The 21,238-nt window shown below is 34.2% G+C and overlaps 2 protein-coding genes across 2 annotated transcripts; one reads left to right on the forward strand and one right to left on the reverse strand.

Annotated features, from left to right (window-relative positions):
* The first annotated feature begins 439 nt into the window (after positions 1 to 439).
* LOC140963147 (uncharacterized) lies at positions 440 to 2,339 on the forward strand. Its single transcript, XM_073422401.1, has 2 exons — positions 440 to 1,176; positions 1,256 to 2,339. The coding sequence occupies exons 1-2, from the start codon at positions 447 to 449 to the stop codon at positions 2,272 to 2,274; spliced, it is 1,749 nt and encodes a 582-aa protein (XP_073278502.1). The 5' UTR covers positions 440 to 446; the 3' UTR covers positions 2,275 to 2,339.
* Positions 2,340 to 14,752: 12,413 nt separating this feature from the next.
* On the reverse strand, positions 14,753 to 15,493 carry LOC140963157 (protein SRC1-like). Its single transcript, XM_073422416.1, has 2 exons — positions 15,058 to 15,493; positions 14,753 to 14,962 (listed from the first exon to the last, which is right to left on the reverse strand). Exon 1 carries the CDS (start codon positions 15,408 to 15,410, stop codon positions 15,096 to 15,098), a length of 315 nt encoding a protein of 104 aa, XP_073278517.1. The 5' UTR covers positions 15,411 to 15,493; the 3' UTR covers positions 14,753 to 14,962; positions 15,058 to 15,095.
* Positions 15,494 to 21,238: the final 5,745 nt, after the last annotated feature.

Consider the following 21,238-nt stretch of genomic DNA (forward strand, 5'->3'; position numbering starts at 1 on the left):
CCTATTCATGCAACATATTATATTTGACCCGAACGCATAACTCGTCCAAAATATATATATTTTTTATCTTGTCAAAAGTGTAGTTTTTCGTGAAATAATATATTTTTATCTTGTCAAAAGTAGTGTAGGTTTTATTTAAATTATGATCATTTATTGTTTTAAAATGCAAATAGAAGAAGTAGAATAATGTTTAAGACCGTCATGTTAAGAAACATATTATTCACAACAATGTCCCAAGTACAACATATATTCTTTTTATTAGTAAAAGTTCAAGAATATTATACTAAGATCTTGAAAATGTTGCCCTCAAAGCCCAACTTTCCCATATACCTTGCTTGCTCTTGTTCCATGTCTGATCACAAGTTTTCGTGTTTCTTCCCTATAAATATCACAATATTGTATGTCACATTCATTTACAATATAAAATCACTCTATTTTAGTGCCGCATGATGCATCCGCACATTGATCATATAGTACCCAACGAAAAGAAGCTTCAACATTTTAGCCATAACCATCCACTAATATATGTTGAAGATCAAGAAAATCCGAAGGCGTGTTGCAGTGCATGCGGGGTGGCAATAATATCTAGTCCTTCTTATGGATGTAGCCGAGATTGCGATTTTTTCCTGCACCAACCATGCACAGAATTGCTCCAATCATCAGATCGTGATTTTGGTGGATTTTGCTATAATCTTGAGATACTAACAAAGCCACCGCATGGCAATTGCAACTGCGAGAAATGTGGAAACGTATGTAAGAACTTTACTTACAAATGCTCTGGGATGACTACATTTTATCTCCACTGCCAATGTGCTTTTCCTTTGGAGATCAATATAAAACACATTAGCCATCGTGAACATTCATTGACGGCAATGTGTAACGAATCAACGTTGGTATGTAATGCATGTGGAAAAGAACGAAAGGGAATATTTTTCTCTTGTTCAAAGTGTAGTTTCTACATTCATCAAGATTGTTGCTTACTGCCTAGTATTATAAATACCAAAGATCATAATCACCATCTGACTCTCCTATATTCGCTTAGTAGTTTCATTTTTGAGAGCCCAAATTGTTTAATCTGTGGCTACGAGGTGTCATTGACCCTTGGCGCTTATATTTGTGGATGGTGTGAGCGTGCGGCCCATATTCATTGTGTAGCATCAGAGATGGATAACCTAGGTAAACACTAGTTTCATGTTGCTCGAGTACATAATATTTGATGCCTCTATACTCATTTTGTTGCTGAATATTTTTACAGAGATAGTTAAAGCATCCTTTCGTCTTCCATGGGCACCGGATACCTTTCCGAATTTGATAATACGTACATTTCTCAAAAACACAGAAGATGCAGAAATCGAAGATGTTAAATCGAAGATAGAGAAATACCACACTGACCATTCTTCTTGGATCTATCATCACCAAGATCAGAATGATATTCAATTAGTTTGCAATGCATGTACACAACCCATTATTCCATCTACTGCTTCATGCTATAGTTGCTCCGAACAACAGTGTTCTTTTCTCCTCCATCAACCTTGTGCAAATTTACTCCCAACTATCAAGGATTATTTTTGGAACCGTCCAAGAGAACTTTTTTCAAAATCAAGTGGTATCTGTTCTGTGTTTGAGTGTTCAATGTGTGGAAAAAAGAGCAATGGATTTGGATATAAAGATGAATATTCTTTAATTAATATCGATGTGGAATGTGTCGCTTCTCCACATGCCATCAAGCATGAATCACACAGCCAACACCTTCTCGCTTTATCAATCCCGTGGTATCCAAGGAAAACTTTTCTTTGTTGTGATGTTTATTACTCTCTTGCCGCTTACTCGTGTAGACTTTGTGATCACCATATCCATGCACAATGTGCCTTTCTACCGAAAACAGTTATGCACAAATTTGATAAACATCCTCTTACCCTCATTTACGACCCCGCCGTTCAAATTCCGCAAGAAGAAAACAAAGAAAATGACTACCTATGTGAGTTTTGCGAACAAGACATAGATGCCAAGTTCTGGTTTTATTATTGTGACAAATGTGATCAGTCATTTCATATTAATTGCATTCCTTCGACTGGGAAGTTGTCAAAGATCAAGTTCGGATACAATATCGATCTGCCAAGACATGTGCATGATCATCCGGTGACTCTGACTCGTATGCTTACTATGGGAAGCCAAAGGTGCGGGTTTTGCAAGAGAACAATTCAAGGTTTCGTAGATCATATGGCTTTTCATTGTTCAATGTGTGACTTTTGGATCCATTTTGAATGCACATGAAGTAAGTTTCTTCTCAAGATGTAAAATAAATTAATCTCTTATAAATTAAATGATATGCTATACTTTTTTTTTTATGCAAATTTAGAATAATTTCTTATGTGTCTGATGATTTTCTTTCTTTCCTTCATTATTGTCAACAACAAGTGCATTTGGATAAAATTTCATTACTTCATAATAAAAAAAATCATTTCATGAAAGTTTTTTCCCCCTTTATACTCAGTTTTATTAAAACAATAGTGAAAATAAAAGGAAGCATATATAATTAAAATAATTCTTGGAAAAATTCAATGATATCGGGCGATTGAGGTTGATTTGATTTGGGTGTAACAACAAAGCAATTAATAAAAGAAAATTTCATTTGAGTGTTGACCGTTGTTAAAAAAACACTAAAATCGAAACGACCAAACAATTAATAAAAGAAAATTTCATATATTTTTTCCGATTATACATAGTTATACAACACAAAATTCCATGATTTAAATATATAAGTACGTAGAGATAAGTTGTACAACAAAATTGTAATTTTAGTCTTGTAAGTTGATTTATTTTAAGTTTTAGTTTTTTAGCTTGTCAAAATTCGTTTGCATCGAGTAATTTTGATTTCAATTTTTTTTTTGCTCGAAACCATTAATTCCACGGGATATTGCTTATTTGTCACTGGCACTCTTCTACGTAGCTCATGTAAAAAGAATAAAGCTTATATTACACACATTAAATATACATAAACACAAACAATAGGAAATGACAAACATTTTTCCTCCCATTTGGAAGCATTAATGTCGTTTTGCTTTATTTTTCCTTTTATTTTGAGGAGATGAATTTTAATTTGAGTAATAAGAGACTAAAACTGCAATTTTCTCGCATACAAACTATCGCATCTGACGTCTCTTGAACAATGAGAATCACTATAAATTATTTTATTCACATTATTACTAAATTTTGGTACAATAGAGACAATATTCGAATCTGAGTCTCGGTACTAAGCCAAAGGAAAATTTCTTCACCTAAGCCGGAAGGTGAAGAGTCAGATTTAGATCCCAGAATTCGAAGTAGTGAAATGAAAATAGAACTGATTTTGCTTATCCCAACTCCAGAAGACCTTTGAAAATATTTCAGCTAGCTCTCACTATAACGTTGTCCCTACTCTACTGGTTGTTCGGCTAGTGTCGGCCCATCCTATTCTTTTAATCAGCCTAGCTTGTATCGGATTCGGTAGAAGCTAGAAACTTCGCTTGGCTGATTATTCTCAGATGTATCTCATTTAAATTAGGGTCATAATATAAAATTAAAGAAACAAATTAATCAAATGAATTTAATATAATATATCACTCAAATTCGAGGGTCATTACTAATTAATCGAGGGCAATGTGATGGTGTTGGATACAAATAATTACATGTTACTGAGGTTTTTGGATATCATAATGGGAATGAGTGAATGGAAGTGAATCAAAATTTCATTTTTCGTATGTTCGTTCCTTTTTAAAGCCTCGGAGAATGTCTATGGATTTTTGTTATGGGATTTTGATCAGGCTAAATTATTCGATGGTTTTATTTACATACGTTATACGAGAGAGCTTGTGTGAGACCCAGTTATTATAATTACAATTAATTATCAAATGATATTGATTTAATTTAAAACTGCAGTGAAAAAATGATTTAAAATATTTAAAATGAACCTTGATCTTAACATATGTTGTGAATAACCACCCACCAATGATATTTGAATTGACGGAGAAATACTCTAGCTGTAATATACACTAACCCAGATCCAACAATGGAAATTGGTTGAGAATCGGTCATGCATTTATAGAATAAAATCAATATTTGAAAAAGATAATTATTAAAATTTTAGAATAGACCTAACACATTTAATAATGAAAGCAAGGAACGAAATGGTCCAGATCAAACCGCTGATTTCTTCAATGTGATAAACAATATAATAAAGCTAGCCAATGGTCACACAAATTTGACTTTCAAAGCAGTACACCCAATTTTGCATGCAAGTTGCCATTTGTTATATGCATTTACAATTACAGACAATGAATTTTTGAAATGTTATTAACACTTTATGGGTCAGAACATAGGTGCTTGAACGCGTTTAGGAAGACTGAATTTGAAAGAAAATTACTAATTTAATGCATATTTACCACTTATATAAGTGTAAAGCTTTGTTGAAGTTTTATGCATTCCATTCCTTCAATTCCTCAGACATAAAAACAGGTACGTAGAGCAATATAATTGATCACAGTGAGAGTGTAAGAAAAAAGAAGTAGAATCAAACCATGTCCGGTGTGAGTGAGAAGATCAAATCGAAAATAAAGAACAAAGTGGGGGATGCCCTTCACCTTAACCACCACAAGGTGGAAGAACACCCCGGTGGCAAACTTAAAGAGGAGAAGGAGCATGGCGGCGGCCATTTAACGGAGTTCATGCACAAAATCAAGAAGAAGACGAAGAAGAAGATATTGGGAGGCGTCCATGGCAGAAAACACCACCACGAAGAAGAGGAAAACGGACACTGCGACGAAGAAGGTGAAGAGGAAGAAGAGAGCGACGAGGAGGAAGAAGAAGAAGAAGGCGAAGATATGGCGGCGGTTGCTGAAGAAGGCGTTGGCATTTTTGAGAGTCTGTCTGAGTTATTGTCTGGGATTCAGATTTAGTTCTTCAAAACTTGATTAATTATAATTACTGTGCATTTATAGATTTTTCAGAATCATTTCAGTGTTAGTTGTATCTTTTGTAATTTTTTATTTTCAAATTATTACAACTCTACTTGATCGCATATCTATATTATCATTACTGTTTATCTGTATCTGTATCTTTTTTTTAAAAAAAATATTACTGTTTATACTGTTATTACTATCACTACAAGAATATAGCCTTTTAGTGGCATTCAAAAATGTCCTTATATTAAGAATATAGTGACATTTATTTTCTAATGACACCCGAGAACAATGTCGTCTATTCTCGTGTCGGCTAAAGGTTAGTGACATTATGTAGTGTCAGTATATAATATTACAACCGACATCATAAATGCCTCGATTTAAAGATATGAAGACATTGCAAAGTGTCACTAAAGACATGTAATAAAGACATTTACAAATGCCTCCTTTTGTGTTAATGAGGACATATATAAGTGCCTTTGTTTTATATTAATATGGACACAATTGAACGTCTTCTATTACTATATATAATGACAATAATAGATGCTTCCTTAATCTATTTACAAAGACACTGAAAAATGTCCATACATCAGTTTATAAGGACACTTTATAATACCTTAACTTCAAGATTTTTAAACAATATTCTAATTCTTTTTTTCACAATCAATTCATACATATGATATTTTCACTGCTATACATTTAAGTCCATGACTAAATACAATGTTGCTACAATACAAAAAACAACTAAATTTGCTTAGCAAAATCTTGGAACATCATATTTTAGACAAAATTTGGTCTTCTTGTTACCTGCGAGTACAATTTATATATGTTTAGAAATAAAAGAAAAGTATAAAAATATAAAGTGAATAATAATCATTTCAAAAGATCAAACATCATATCAAACACAAAAAAACAGGTTCTCATACACAACTCTTATATATGTATGCGCAACATATGCAAACATCAACTACTTTCGAAAGAAATATTGTGATATCTTGAATCACGCATCAGGCATAAAAAACAAAGTTACAAAGGGCAATTGACAATAATATATGAACAATGTTTCCAAAACCTCAAATTCATGGGGCTTTTTCCTTTGTTGCGAAGAAAAGCATTACAGTCTGTAAGATCGTAAATAATACTACTCGAGATTCCTGAACGGATTCTTTTCCCATCTGGTCTCATCTCATCATCCTCAGCTGCAAAGGAAAGCATGCGAAATTAGATATCTAGAGTAAGAATTTAGAAAAGAACGAAGCTAACTGAACAAGTCAAAAAACTCTTTTCCCATTGATTAATGTAGCAGCATTTGGAGCAGCGAAATACAAGAGAATCTCGTAAAAATAAGAGTTTTAAAAATCGTCATGCATAAAATCTTAAAACATTGGCGGTCCTCGGGTTTAGCCTCCCACGCAGTCCAAGCCGGCTCACTGGTCCCCACCCCTCGTCTCCTCATACTCATCCTCACCTGCATCGATCAAGTCTAGAAAGTCTAAAGACTCAACATGTATAAACTGGAGATAACAAGTACTACATAATAAAACCACATGCATCTTTAAGGTTGAACGTACATACTTGAATCTTGAACGTAATAACATAAACATAGACGTGCCATCATATCATAAAATTTTTCGTAAACATACTTGCATCATACATACTTGAACATGCATAACTTCATCATTTTGCGTAGAGTTATGTTTCAAAGCAAGTGACACATACATAAATGCGCCTGATCAAACTAAACCACAGTACTGGGCTGACAGGGAAAATCCACTGCCACATACATGAGATCCCCAGTCATGCTTTACCGGGTGGATTGGTCCCTGATCATGGTTTATCGCTTTCCAATCCTGATCTAAACCCGGTCATGCTTTACCGAGGTGGAGAGTTAATCGGCCGCGTTCACCGAATTCCAAATCCATCTATAATTGGTCACAAGACATTTAGCATACCTCAAAAACTTAAAATATTTTCTTTTGCACGTCGAACATACTTACTTGGCGTTGAGGGATTCGTTGGATCTCCCTTGAGACCACTGCTGCACGTACTAACATGAGTTCAAACACTTATCTTTCATAACTTAGACGTATTAGTCATGCTCGCACCCAAAATGACAAATTTTTTTATGACGTTCTAAATCTCTCGGGACTTGACCTCGTTTAATCATTGTACTAAATCATAACATCAAACCTCAAAAACAATCCCTAAAAAAATAATTTTTTTTTGGAAGACACGGACCCCGTGTAAGGGTCTGGGTCTGGGTCTGTGTAGGCGCTGGAAATTCACATTTCGAAAGAAACAAGGGCACAGACCTTGTGTAAGGGTCCGGCTTCGGGTCCGTGTACCTGCGGGAAGGGTAAACCAAGGGAAAAACACTATATTATATTCCTCCTAACTCAATAATACGGTCCGTGAACCAACACCGCAAGACTCATCCTAGGATACTATGGCATTGACTCAAACCCGTACAAACTTCCCAAACGACGACGCACCAAACAACACAACCCGTAAACACGACATTTTGACACCAAAACGCATCCTACGACTTCTAATGCAATCAAGTGCCTATCGACGCGAACCGACACACCAAAAACCATCCCAACATCATACTCAAAATAATTAAACACAGCATAGATCACCCAATGGTTCCCAACAAAGCTTGCATCAAATAAACTTCAAGAATTCATCAAGAACATATTTTCAGAAAATTGTAGTTTGAGCAGTCCCACGAAAATGATTCTAACTCACTCATTTCTTATCCAAAAATTTCGAATTTACTGTCAAATCGAAGGTATCAAAAATTACTACGTTTTATATGTTGAAAGGTTTTTCAGATAATATACCGAAAAGTCGCAGTATTTAAAATGATAGTCGCAGTATTTAAAATGATAGCAAATTTTGAGTTTTGAGATCCAAAAATCCTTTCAAAAGCGATCCAACCATTTTTTCTCAAATTTTGCACAACATATATGAATTTTTACACATAATAAACATAAGAACATATAATATAACAAGATCGATGCAGAAACAAAAAATTATACATTCTTTTTTATATTTAAAATTACCGAACCGACGATACCTAAGCGGAAATAGTGCGAATGTTGATCCGGGACGAACGTGGCATGATTTTCTTGAAGAAAAGTGGCGAGAATTGCTGAAATCTTTGAAGGGAGGGGGCGGCTGCTGAGTTTTCTTAGAACCCTAGGTTTTATTTTGCTCTCAAAAATCTGAAATGAGATGGAATGAAATGTGTGTGTGTCTCGTGTGTGAGGTGTGTGTAAATGTGTGTGTGTGCATGAGTTTAGGTAATTAGAGAGAACAAAAATTGCTTAATTACCTACTCACCTCTAATAAAACCCCTTCATTTAAAATAAAATGTCCACTTGCTAAACTTTAAAAGTTTTAAAATCCTAAAATCACTAAATAAATAAATTAGGTTTTAAAATGCAAAAAACGAAATAAATCCTTTAAAATACCCCAATCCTAACTTAAAATAAAATACCACATATTAAAATTACCAAAATCGTCGCCAATCTCTTTTCTTCTATCCCGCATCAAATAATCACCTGAAACGTTTTAACATGTATCACAAAACATAAATAATTTAAATAATGCAAAGAAATAAATCATGCATTGCTAAAAATCATTTTAAACTTGAATAAATAATTTAACAATTAAATAATGCATGGGTTTTACGTGTACTAATTTTGGTCTCTACATAGGGAATACAATAAGATCTTCCCAAACCACATCTTTAAATAAACAACGCTCCAGATTCTTCACAATAGTAGTCATGATCATTTGGTCACCAGAAGGAATAGAAACCTTGAAACCCAATCTCATATCCTCAGGAATAATATTCAGTCGCTTAACGAAAGTCTCAGATATAAAAGAGTGCATAGGTAGCTACACCTAGAATGAATATCCTCCCTGAGGCGAGAACGTTTTAGATTATTAGTGTTGAAGCTTAAGGAATTGTACCATTAATTTCCCAAAATTTCATGAAGCAGATTTATTGCATCCTAATGTTCCTAGGAAAATTCATAATTTCCCCCTTAATTTCTGATTAATTGCCATTAGATCCTTCAATTTTTCGAAATTTGCATTTTAGTCCTCAGAAATTTTCGAAAATTACAAATTGACCCTTGATATTTTCAGAATTTACGATTTTGGTCCCTCAATTTTCGGAAATTACACTTTTGGTCATTAAATTTCGGTAATTGCATTCTGTCCCTGTACTTTTCAGAAATTCCATTTTAGTCCTTAAACTTTCGGAAATTATCATTTAGCCCCTAGATTTCGGTTAATTGCATTTCGGTCCTCATACTTTCAAAATTTTGCAATTTGGTCCTTAAATTTTCGAGAATTACATTTTTTGCCCCAAAATTTTCGGAAATTGCATATTAGACCCTCAAAAATTTCTAAACTTCCAACTTATGTCCTTGATTATGGTTTTTCCTCAATTTTTTGGCCATAAAACTTTTATTTGGAATTATTACATCTTTCACATCAATTAAGGCACAAAAATCAATACCAATTTCTATGGTTTCTAAAATCATTCCTTAATTCCATCTAAGGTATAGTATACAACCTAAATTCTCTAGGTTATCCTTATTCCCAAATCAATTCTAATAACCAATTTAACATTTTATGCAATAAAAGCAATATAAAAACGTTAAATAAATAGGTTACCGATGATAAGGGTCGTGTATGCCTCCTCTTTGGCATCCTCGGCGCATAACTTAAGCTCACCCCACAGTAGGTGCTTTCTTCTTCGGGCAATCTGCAGCCTTGTGTCCTTCCTTGCATATAAAGCACTTAGAAGTCCCCCACATGCAATGTCCATAATGTATGCGATTGCACTTCTTGTACAGTGGTCCCTCTGCAGGTTTCGGTGCTCCAGGCTGTGATGGCTTTGGTGGTCCTGGCTTCTTTACTTGACCTTGGGGCTTTGGTGGCCATTCAGGTCTAGGAGGTCCCGTGTACGGCTTTTTATTCGGCTGAGAAATATTTTGGTGTTGATGTCTCTTGCGCTACATCTCAAAGTCAATGTCTTTCAAAGATTGATTAGATTGAAATGCATAAGTAGTAGGAGTAGCATAATCCAAGGGGCGCATCATCATCACGTCACGATGTATGGTAGGTCATAGACCATCCATAAAGTGTCTAAGCTTCTCCGCCGCATCCCTAGCAATGAGGGTACAAAGTAACAACCCCTATCAAATTTCCTCACAAATTCCGCAACAGAAATGTCTCCCTGACGGAGAGTCATAAATTCCCTCTTCAATCGCCCTCTCACATTAGCAGTAAAATACTTCTCATAGAAAATCTCCTTGAATCGAGCTCAAGTAAGTGTAGCAAGATTAATACCATGCTCATCTCCTTCTCACCATAAAGAAGCATCATACCTAAACATATATGTCGCACACCTCACACGATCAGTATCCCCCATATTCAAGTAGCGAAAATGCACCTCAAGTGCTCGAATCCATGCCTCCGTGGCAAACGGGTCTGTGGTGCAAGAAAATTCCTTCGGCCCTAACCTCCGAAACTGATCATAAATATCATGTTGTGGCCTAGGAGCCTGCTGTACTGTTGCTCGAAGAAACGAGCCATACCCTCCAATGCACGTGCGGCAGCATCCCCATTTGGAGGCTGGGGGTGCATTAACATGACGGTCGTCAGTAGTCTCTGTCTGCCTATCAGTACTAGGTGCGCATCTAGGAGGCATTATATCTGAACGTTTTTCAAATTCTAATGTAACCAACATGCATTTAAATCTAAGTTTTCTAATCATGCAGCATATTCTAATTCATTTTAGCAAATTTAAGCATATAAATCATATATTCTCATAAAGCTATTAAACATGTGACGCATAAACATATAATTCATATAATTATGCAGATAACATCATATAAATCATATAAAGCATGTAAACTTACAAAATTGAGGCTTGAGGATTGAGCTTCCCAGCACTGATGGTGGCACAACCCTTTACAGGAACATTGCTCTGATACAAACTGAAACGTTCACTACTCGTTTTCTTAAAAAGTACTAGAAATTTTTTTTATAACCTCACAATTTCGGCCGATACATACACTTAAAATATTTTTGACACCATTTTAAAAATAAAATAACCAACCATATTTAAAAAATCCAAAGGAAATAGTTTAAATCATAAAGTCGTCAATCGTTTTCAACTCCTAAATTATCAAAATTACTAAAACTAACAACCTCTCAAAAACCACTCAAAAACATAATAAAATTCGTAAAAATATATTAACATCAACTAATAAAATCATAAATCATAAACTAGTGCGGAAAACTAGCATTGGTCCTCGGGTTATGTGCACCTTCAGTCCAGTCAGATCAACCATCAAGACCTCCATTATCATTATTATCATAATCACCTACATCAATCACACCTACTGAGTCTAAAGACTCAGCAAACCATATTCTTGATAACAAGTATTATATATACAGATCACATGCAATAGTGAAAATTCTTGTACGTAAAATAACATTTTCATAATAATGTATAAACTTTAAACATAAACATTTTCATAAAAATTTTCATATCATCATCATATTCATATACGTATTCCATTTTACTTTAGTTGAATTCAAATCGTTAATTGTGACTTTCGTATTCGTATTGGGGGTGATGGATCCATCTACATGTAATCACAGTATTGGGCGGCGGGAACATCATCGATACTCTCACCCGTCAACTGAGCCTTGGCCTTACGTATTAACATATCATCGTATTAGTCACAATTACTTCACTTCGTTCAACATTTCATATTTTCATCACTTACAAAAATTAAACATGCATATAACGATTTTCTTTTAAACCAAGCATGCAACATGTCTTTTAACGTTACCGTTTCATCATAAAATTCCATAAACATGCAAAATAATCATATTAGCATATAAAACAGCATTCAGAACACTTTCATGACGTTTACTAATTTTTGGGTGTAAAATTACAGTTCTACCCTTAGACGTAAAATTTCACGATTTTGACTTTTTCCTAATTCTGTTGACTCTAAACCATCCCAAATAATAATTTAAGCTTACATTAATTTTCTCGTATTTTTATTTGGCTTAAATCGATGGTTTTTTTATTTATTCTTTAATTATAACATATTAATGCGTTTTAATCTCGAATTAAATCAAAATTTAATATAAAATTCCCAAACTTGAAACTTAGACTTTTAATATTTATTTAGTCCTCGTGAACCATGATTCGACCCCCGTTGAACCATGTTTCAAACTTTAGCCCAAAGAAAACCAAGTTCGAACCACAACTAAAACGCTTGAGCCAACTTACATTTTCACCGAGCCACACCCGAACCATCCTGAGCCATCTTCGAACCAGACCCTCTATGGACCCTACTGGACCCTTAGAACCACTAGGACTTGAACCCAAGCCCAACCGTAACCACAAAATCAGAAGGTAGCGGCCGAGAACTCCTAGGACCACTAGGACTCTTCAAACTTGTTAGGACTCTAACCAACCGAGCCAACCCCTGACCCAGACCCTTGTGCACCCTCTTAAGACCCTAGGGACCTAGCCTAGCCTAGCTCGAAGTCCCCTGGCCGAGCCACAACTTCCTTGCACCGCAGCTGCACCTTAACGTACCCCTCAGGTAGGACTCCTTCCCAGCCGTGTCTCTCGAGTCCTAGCTTGATAGAACTCTTTTCCTGACTCATACATGACCCAGCCCAGCCCTGGTCACAACCCAGCCAAGCCATGAATCAAGTTCCCTTGAAACCGAGCCCTTGCCAACAAAACACGAAGGTTGGTTCCAGCTTAATCAATTCACGTGTGCAGCGATTTAAGTGCATCCTAGGACTCCTTAATGCGTGTAAAATCATCCCATAACAATTCTTGATCACGGCAGTCCCTTTATGAACACTGATATCATGATTTGATGCAATAATTCAAGAGCTTTTTGACATATGGAAGCATTAAATGAAAATAATAAGAAGTGCAACTTGTTTTTCATGCAATTCATGATCAAATAATTACTAGGGTGTGATAGATGAGAAAAGAGAGAAATATGGTGTGCCTTTGCGTGATTTACGCACGAATATATGTTGATGAATCGAAGAACGACGACGAACAACCTTGGCTTGAATTTCTTAGCAAATTTTCGAAGCTTTCTTCTTGAAATCCTTGTGTGTGCCGTGAGTTTTGAGAGAAAAGGAGTCTTGTGTGTGAGGAGAGGTGGAGGCATGTGATTTGATTAGTTATGGGGTGGTTTGTATTTTAAATACTAATTAAAACACTAATCATAGTTTAGGCCCATTAACAAGGTTAGTTAGGCTCAATAAGCCCATTAGTGCTTAATAAAATTATTTTGTTTAGTAAAGTTTGTGAAATTATTAGTCGGGTTGTCAAAATATTCATATTTTTGATGAAAATCGTATACCGATAAAAATTACTTCTCGGCGTATAAAATCACCTTACAACTCCTTATTTTCAAAAATAATAAAAATCATCATCCTTATTTTAAATAATTAAAAACTATTAACTAATATAAACATTTTCTATTTTTCAGTCATCGGTCTCCGTTCCTCGATCGCAACTCGAATAACCATTAAAAATATATTTTAATATGGCAGTTGATCTACATATCAAACCACAAGGAACAATCATAATCTGTAACTAGCATATCAATCTGGCCAAATGGTTGAAATCCATCGGCCGAAAGTCATAATTTAATATTTCTAATCTTTTAATCAAAATATGAGTGTATAACGTCAAAATGACACTACACTGGCATATCATATGTGTGTAATAGTTTCTCCATCATAATGATGGACGTCGTGCTAACGCATATATGAAGTTGTAGCAGATGAAACATACAACCATCGTATATAGATAGTTGGTGATGAGAAAATAATACATCTTTTATTACGAATTATTCTTAGAATTTTAAAATCCATGCCTGTTGGGTTTATACCAAGGATGCTCACAAATATTACATTCAAGTAATTCTTAGTCGACACTCCAGCAAATCATGCAGTTATTGTTACAAACATCAATCTTTCTTATTTAGCAATATGAAATCTTTAATTAGTTTTTTCATATTGTAAGAACTTCCGTTAAAGTTTTTATCAATTGGACATAACTCTGAAATTAGTTGGTAAGTGTCATTAAAATTTCTTTTCAACATGTTGTGCTCATTTTCATCTTTAATAACTTTTCCAAAAAGGACAACTGAGAGTGACCGTGTGGATTTCTCAACCATAATTTTCCCGGCTGATTTTATGATGTCATATAGTATTTATGTACATATCTGGGCTTTTTGGGCCGAAATCTTTGTCAATAGAGTGGGACAATTTGGAATAAATGTTGTGCATTTCATTTTGCAAATTCAGTACATAGGTATCAAAATTTGTAAATTTATTCCCTAAGTATGTTCAGATATGGTAGTTGTTGGGATAGGAAAAGATTTTAGTAGGGGATGAATGAATTATTTTAAATATTTTGCTACACTTGAGCTGATTTTAATATTTATTAGCTGTTAAAATCTTTTCTTAAAAAGTTAGATTTATTAATATTCATTAGCTGTTAAAATCTTTTCTTAAAAAGCTAGATTTAACCGGACAAATAAAAAGAATTTTGAGAGCAAAAAGGATCCGATCAGGTTTGTGGTTTCAATACAAGTAATCAATTAGCACATCGGCTAAGCAAAATATACAAATAGACTTAATTAAATGCGTAAGTAAAAGGATCACGATTTTATGTATGTTTCAGATTAAGCCACTATAATTAAAATAATAACATCAATCAACAATTATGATAAAATCATAATTAATCCCAAAGTTGACATAACAAAATCCAAAGCAAATACATCACAAATACCATATATATTCATCTCAAAGTTAAAACCTTGCATACATCTACATATTGTAAGATGACACAAGTGTTTTTTTTTTATTTCTTTTTTGTTTTTTTGTTATTCACTAATCTCCATTTATTTGCAACCATATAGTAGAAAAAGCCCCATAACCTACAAAGAAAATAAACAAAGATCAAATAAATTATAAATAAATATTATATTATTCATATTTCAAATGTTATTTAAGTTTTCTAATGAACAGATACCTTATTATATATATAAGTTGTGTAGCAGAAGATTTCGTCTAATCGCTATCGCTGCTGCTGCTCTCACCACTGTGTTCGTATCCGTGCTCGTGCTTCTTCTTCTCTTTCTTTTTCTTCTTCTCGCCCTTCTCTTCATGGCCGCCATCGCCATGGATCTTGTCCTTGATCTTATCAACCAAACCCTCCTTGTGCTCACCAGATCCATGTTCCGGCTTGTGCTCGCCGTGCCCGTTTTCGGGCTTAATGTGCTCCACTTCGCATACACCACCAGCCTTGTGAACATCGTGTTTCTCTCCTTCCTTGTGGCCTCCCATGCCAAGTTTCTCTTCGATCTTGTGAATGATTCCTGCCATTTTTTTCTCTTTTGCTTGAAAAATGGAATTAGATGCTATAAAATAGAATGTTTATTGTCTCTGGATTTGTGAGGAATGAATGTGACCTATTTATAGATGCACAAAGAGAGGATAAGGGTCACAAAATTATTTTATTTTTATATTTTTGGAACTTTTATATATATATATATATATATATATATAATTTCATTATGGATTTTGTACATCTAAAATTAGTCAAATCACGTGGATTGTAGGTTTTTTTTATATGTAAGAAAAATATCAAATTGTTGAAAAATTATTAAAAATGTGTTAAATATTTGTGTTGAAAATGTGAATGTTGAATGTTGAAAATTAGGTAAAATTAGGTGTTGAATATTGAAAATTAGTGTGTGATGATGTAGGTAATGATGTATTTTATTTTTGGATTATTTGTAAAAATTTTCTATAAATAGATCTCTCATTTGTGAAGAAAATCACAATTGAGTTGAGAGAAAAATATTATAAAGTGTGTAGTGTGATAATTTTGAGAGTTTGAGATTTTTACTTTTTTAACGTAAATTTTTACTTTTTCACAACACGTTATCAGCACGAAGCTCTAAAAGTCCTCCATATTTTTCCAAGCTCCGAACAGAAGAAAAAGGTAACAAAAGTAATAATATTTATTTTACTGTTATTTATTTATTGTTTATATATGTAATATATAATATAATGTTATTGTTAGAAATAATAAAAATAATTTTTTCAAAAACTTGTTATAAATCCTGGGAGGATGTTAAGACGACATCCCACACTCCCGGTAAGGGATACGACAAGTATAAAAGCCTATAAGGTTTTTTAAACAAAATAACTTATGACACCTAATTATAATAATGTGATATGATATACATAATTATTTAAATATGACTAATATTATATACACCATATTATTACCATAAAATTATACAAATACATACATTTATTTTCTTATACACCAACGGTAATAAACGGTAACAAAACGGCTAGTTTTTGCTCTATAAATACAATCTCACAAATACATTCAATCACTCCAACTTTCTCTTCTTCTCTAAAAATTATTCTTCATCAAATTTTCGAAGAAAAAAAGAAGATGGCTTTCACGAGGTTATTTTTAATTATTTTGGTTATCATACTCACCAGTCTTGTATTTATCGGAGAATATCCTCCTCGTGTGTTTTCTTTATTTTTACGAATACTTGTACTTGTTGTTTATCCATTACTTTGTATTGCAATATTCATTAACTAATAAAATGCATCGTAATTTTTAGTACCACCATGGCAAACTTGGCAAAGCTCGAATTCATCGCTCTTGATATTACTGGGAAAAACTATATGCCATGGACTCTTGATGTAGAAATGCATCTTGAGTCATTGGGTCTAAGCGAGACCATTAAAGAAAATGGTATATCTTCATCACAAGAAAAAGCAAAAGCTATAATATTTTTACGACGACACCTTGATGAAGGTTTAAAATGTGAATATCTCATCGAAAAAGATCCCATGGCTCTGTGGAAAGGATTAAAAGAGAGATTTGAACATATAAGGGAAGTTATACTTCCGACCGCCCGTGATGAATGGAATATGTTAAGATTCCAAGACTTTAAAAAAGTCAGTGATTACAATTCAGCGATGTATAGAATAATCTCGCAGTTAAAATTTTGTGGACATGAGGTTACAGAATCGGAAATGCTTGAAAAAACATTTTCCACGTTTCACGCATCAAATATAACACTACAGCAACAATATAGAGTGCGTGGATTTGCGAGATATTCTGAACTCATCGCCTGTCTTCTTGTGGCGGAAAAGAACAACGAGCTATTAATGAGAAATCATCAGTCCCGACCCACTGGATCAACAGCATTTCCAGAAGTAAATGCTGTAAGCAAAAATGAATTTAAACCTGGAAACCAAAATCAAAGTTACAGACAAGATTTTGGTCGAGGACAAAATCGAGGTCGTGGTCGTGGTCGTGGACGTGGACGTGGACGTGGAAGTGGTCGTGGTCGTGGACGCGGCCGTGGTTTTGAAAATAATCGAGATAGTTATTTCTATAACTCATCTCAAAAGAACGTCCCAAACCACCCACCGAAAAGGCATCAAGAGAATATGAGTGTTAATGAGAATCACTCAAAAAGATTTGAAAGTTCTTGTTTCAGATGTGGTACTCCAGGACATTGGTCCCGTATTTGTCGAGCCCCTGAGCACCTTTGTAAACTTTATAAAGAATCAATAAAGGGGAAAGAAAAGGAGACCAACTTTACTGAACACAGTGAACCTTTGAGTGGTTCAACTCATTTTGATGCTGGAGATTTTCTGATTGATTTCTCAGATAATGATCAATTTGATGGTGGAATAAATATGTAAAATATTTTATTTTTTATGTATTCGTATGATAATGTTTTATAGTGTGTTATATTGTATTGTATTTTATTGTCAATAATTTTATTTCATTGCATATTTTTTTGAAGTTCAAATATGGAAAATGCTACGAACCAAGCTGAAGTTTGCATACCTGATAGTGGTACAACGCACACTATCCTCCGAGATAAAAGATATTTCTTGGAACTAAAACCAACAAAAACAACGGTGAATACAATATCAGGTCCTGTAGACTTGATTAAAGGATGTGGTAAAGCACAATTTTTGTTACCTAATGGTACAAAATTTTTGATCAATGATGCTTTATATTCACCACAATCGAAAAGAAATTTGTTGAGTTTTAATGATATATATTCCCATGGGTATGATACTCAAACAATGAATGAAGGGAATGAGAAATATATGTGTCTTACCACATATAAATCAGGAAAGAAATATGTGATTGAAAAACTACCAATGCTCCCTACTGGATTGCATTATACACATATACGTCCCATTGAATCAAACATGGTAATTGATAATTCTTCAATATTAACCAATTGGCATGATCGATTAGGACATCCTGGTTCAACAATGATGCGAAGAATTATAGAAAATACACATGGTCATCCATTGAAAGACCAGAAGATCTTTCAGAATAATAAGTTTCAATGTAAAGCATGTTCTCTTGGAAAACTTATTATAAGACCATCACCAGCCAAAATCCAAACTGAATCACCAATGTTTCTTGAACGTATTCAGGGTGATATTTGTGGACCAATCCATCCACCATGTGGACCATTCAGATACTTTATGGTATTGATTGATGCCTCCAGCAGATGGTCACATGTATGTTTATTGTCAACTCGAAATGTTGCATTTGCAAGATTACTTGCTCAAATAATAAAATTGAGGAATCAATTTCCCGATTATACAATCAAGAAAATTAGACTTGATAATGCTGGTGAATTTACTTCCCAGACTTTCAATGATTATTGTATGTCTATGGGAATCATTGTTGAGCATCCTGTTGCTCATGTACATACTCAAAATGGATTGGCTGAATCATTGATTAAACGTCTGCAAATGATTGCTAGACCAATGATTATGAAAACAAAGCTCCCTATTTCTATATGGGGACATGCAATTTTACATGCTGCTTCATTAATTCGCATCAGACCAAGTGCATATCATAAATACTCCCCATTGCAGCTTGCATTTGGTAAAGAACCAGACATTTCTCATCTGAGAATTTTTGGATGTATGGTGTATGTGCCTATTGCACCACCTCAACGAAAGAAAATGGGACCTCAAAGAAAGATTGGAATTTATATTGGTTATGATAGTCCATCGATCATTCGATATCTTGAACCACAGACAGGCGACGTGTTCACAGCACGTTTTGCTGATTGTCATTTTAATGAGGAAATCTTCCCAATGTTAGGGGGAGAACAGAAACATACCGAAAAAGAAATTACATGGTATGTATCATCATTGTTACATCTGGATCCAAGAACAAAACAATGTGAAAAAGATGTACAGCAAATTGTGCACTTGCAAAGAATAGCAAATCAAATACCAGATGCATTTGCAGACACAAAAGGGGTAACTAAATCATATATACATGCTGCAAATGCCCCTGCTCGAATTGAAATTCCGAAGAAACAAATTGAAGATAGTCATGATGTCATTAAACGCCTGAAGCGTGGAAGGCCAGTTGGTTCCAAGGATAAAAATCCTCGAAAAAGAAAATTCATAGAGAAACACAATGATCACAAAATAGAGAATGATGTTCCTGAAGAAACACATAATGATCACAAAATAGAGAATGATGTTCCTGAAGAAACACATGATGATGAAAATGTTTTGTCAGAACCACAAACTGACGAGAATCATGAAATCTCTATCAATTATATTAATACTGGAAAAATATGGAACCGAAAAGATATAGAAGAAATTGATGATATATTTTCTTATAATGTGGCAATCGACATCATAAATGATAATGAAGATCATGAACCAAAATCTTTTGGTGAATGTAAAAATCGGCAGGATTGGATAAAATGGAAAGATGCCATCCAGGTTGAATTGGATTCGCTAAATAAACGTAATGTTTTTGGACCTATAGTCCTTACACCTGAAGGTGTAAAACCTGTTGGATACAAATGGGTTTTTATTCGAAAGCGAAATGAGAAAAATGAAATAGTAAGATATAAAGCTCGACTTGTTGCACAAGGTTTTTCTCAAAGGCCTGGAATTGATTATGAAGAAACGTATTCTCCTGTGATGGATGCAATTACGTTTCGGTATTTGATTAGCTTGGCAGTATCTGAAAATTTAGAAATGCGTCTTATGGATGTTGTTACAGCCTACTTATATGGATCACTTGATAGTAATATATATATGAAAATCCCTGAAGGATTTAAGATGCCTGAAGCACAAAGTTCAAAACCCAGAGAATGTTATTCTGTGAAATTACTAAGATCATTATATGGGTTGAAGCAATCCGGCAGAATGTGGTATAATAGGCTAAGTGATCACTTGATGAAAAAGGGATATGTAAATAATTCAATATGCCCTTGTGTTTTCATTAAGAAAACAACATCCGGATGCGTAATTATTGCTGTATATGTTGATGATTTAAACATCATTGGAACAAATAAGGAAATTCAAGAAGTTGTGTCATACTTGAAAGAAGAATTTGAAATGAAGGATCTTGGAAAAACCAAGTATTGTCTGGGTTTACAAATTGAACAAAAAGAATGTGGAATATTTGTTCACCAGACAAATTATACAGAAAAGATCCTTAAACGTTTTAATATGGACAAATCAAATCCTTTAAGTACTCCAATGGTTGTTAGATCATTAAACATAGAAAAGGATCCATTCCGTCCATGTGAAGATGATGAAGATATTCTTGGTCCAGAAGTACCATATCTAAGTGCTATCGGTGCCCTTATGTATCTTACAAATTGTACAAGGCCTGATATATCTTTTGCCGTAAATTTATTGGCAAGATTTAGCACATATCCAACAAAGAGACATTGGAACGGAATTAAACATATATTCCGTTATCTACGAGGAACGACAGACTTGGGACTTTTGTATTCAAAAGATGCTAATCCAAGTATAATTGGTTATGCCGATGCTGGATACTTATCTGATCCACACAAAGCACGTTCTCAAACTGGATATGTATTTACTCGTGGAGGCACTGCAATTTCTTGGCGTTCACAGAAACAAACACTTGTAACAACTTCATCAAATCATGCCGAGATTATTGCACTACATGAAGCAAGCCGTGAATGTGTGTGGTTAAAATCAATGACTCAACATATCCAAATCTCATGCGGATTATCATTCGACGAGAAGCCTGTGATACTATATGAAGATAATGCTGCATGTGTTGCTCAAATGAAAGAAGGATACATAAAAAGCGACAGAACTAAACATATTCCTCCTAAGTTCTTCGC

The sequence above is a fragment of the Primulina huaijiensis genome, chromosome 17, assembly GCF_012295235.1.
Source record: "Primulina huaijiensis isolate GDHJ02 chromosome 17, ASM1229523v2, whole genome shotgun sequence".
Classification (NCBI taxonomy): domain Eukaryota; kingdom Viridiplantae; phylum Streptophyta; class Magnoliopsida; order Lamiales; family Gesneriaceae; genus Primulina; species Primulina huaijiensis.

What these genes read in the sequence shown, in the direction of transcription:
- LOC140963147 (XM_073422401.1), top strand. Translation starts at nt 447, where the DNA reads ATGATGCATCCGCACATTGATCATATAGTACCCAACGAAAAGAAGCTT. An exon ending in ATCAGAGATGGATAACCTAG is followed by an intron (nt 1,177 to 1,255) that starts GTAAACACTAGT and finishes ATATTTTTACAG; the next exon opens with AGATAGTTAAAGCATCCTTT.
- LOC140963157 (XM_073422416.1), bottom strand. Translation starts at nt 15,410, where the DNA reads ATGGCAGGAATCATTCACAAGATCGAAGAGAAACTTGGCATGGGAGGC.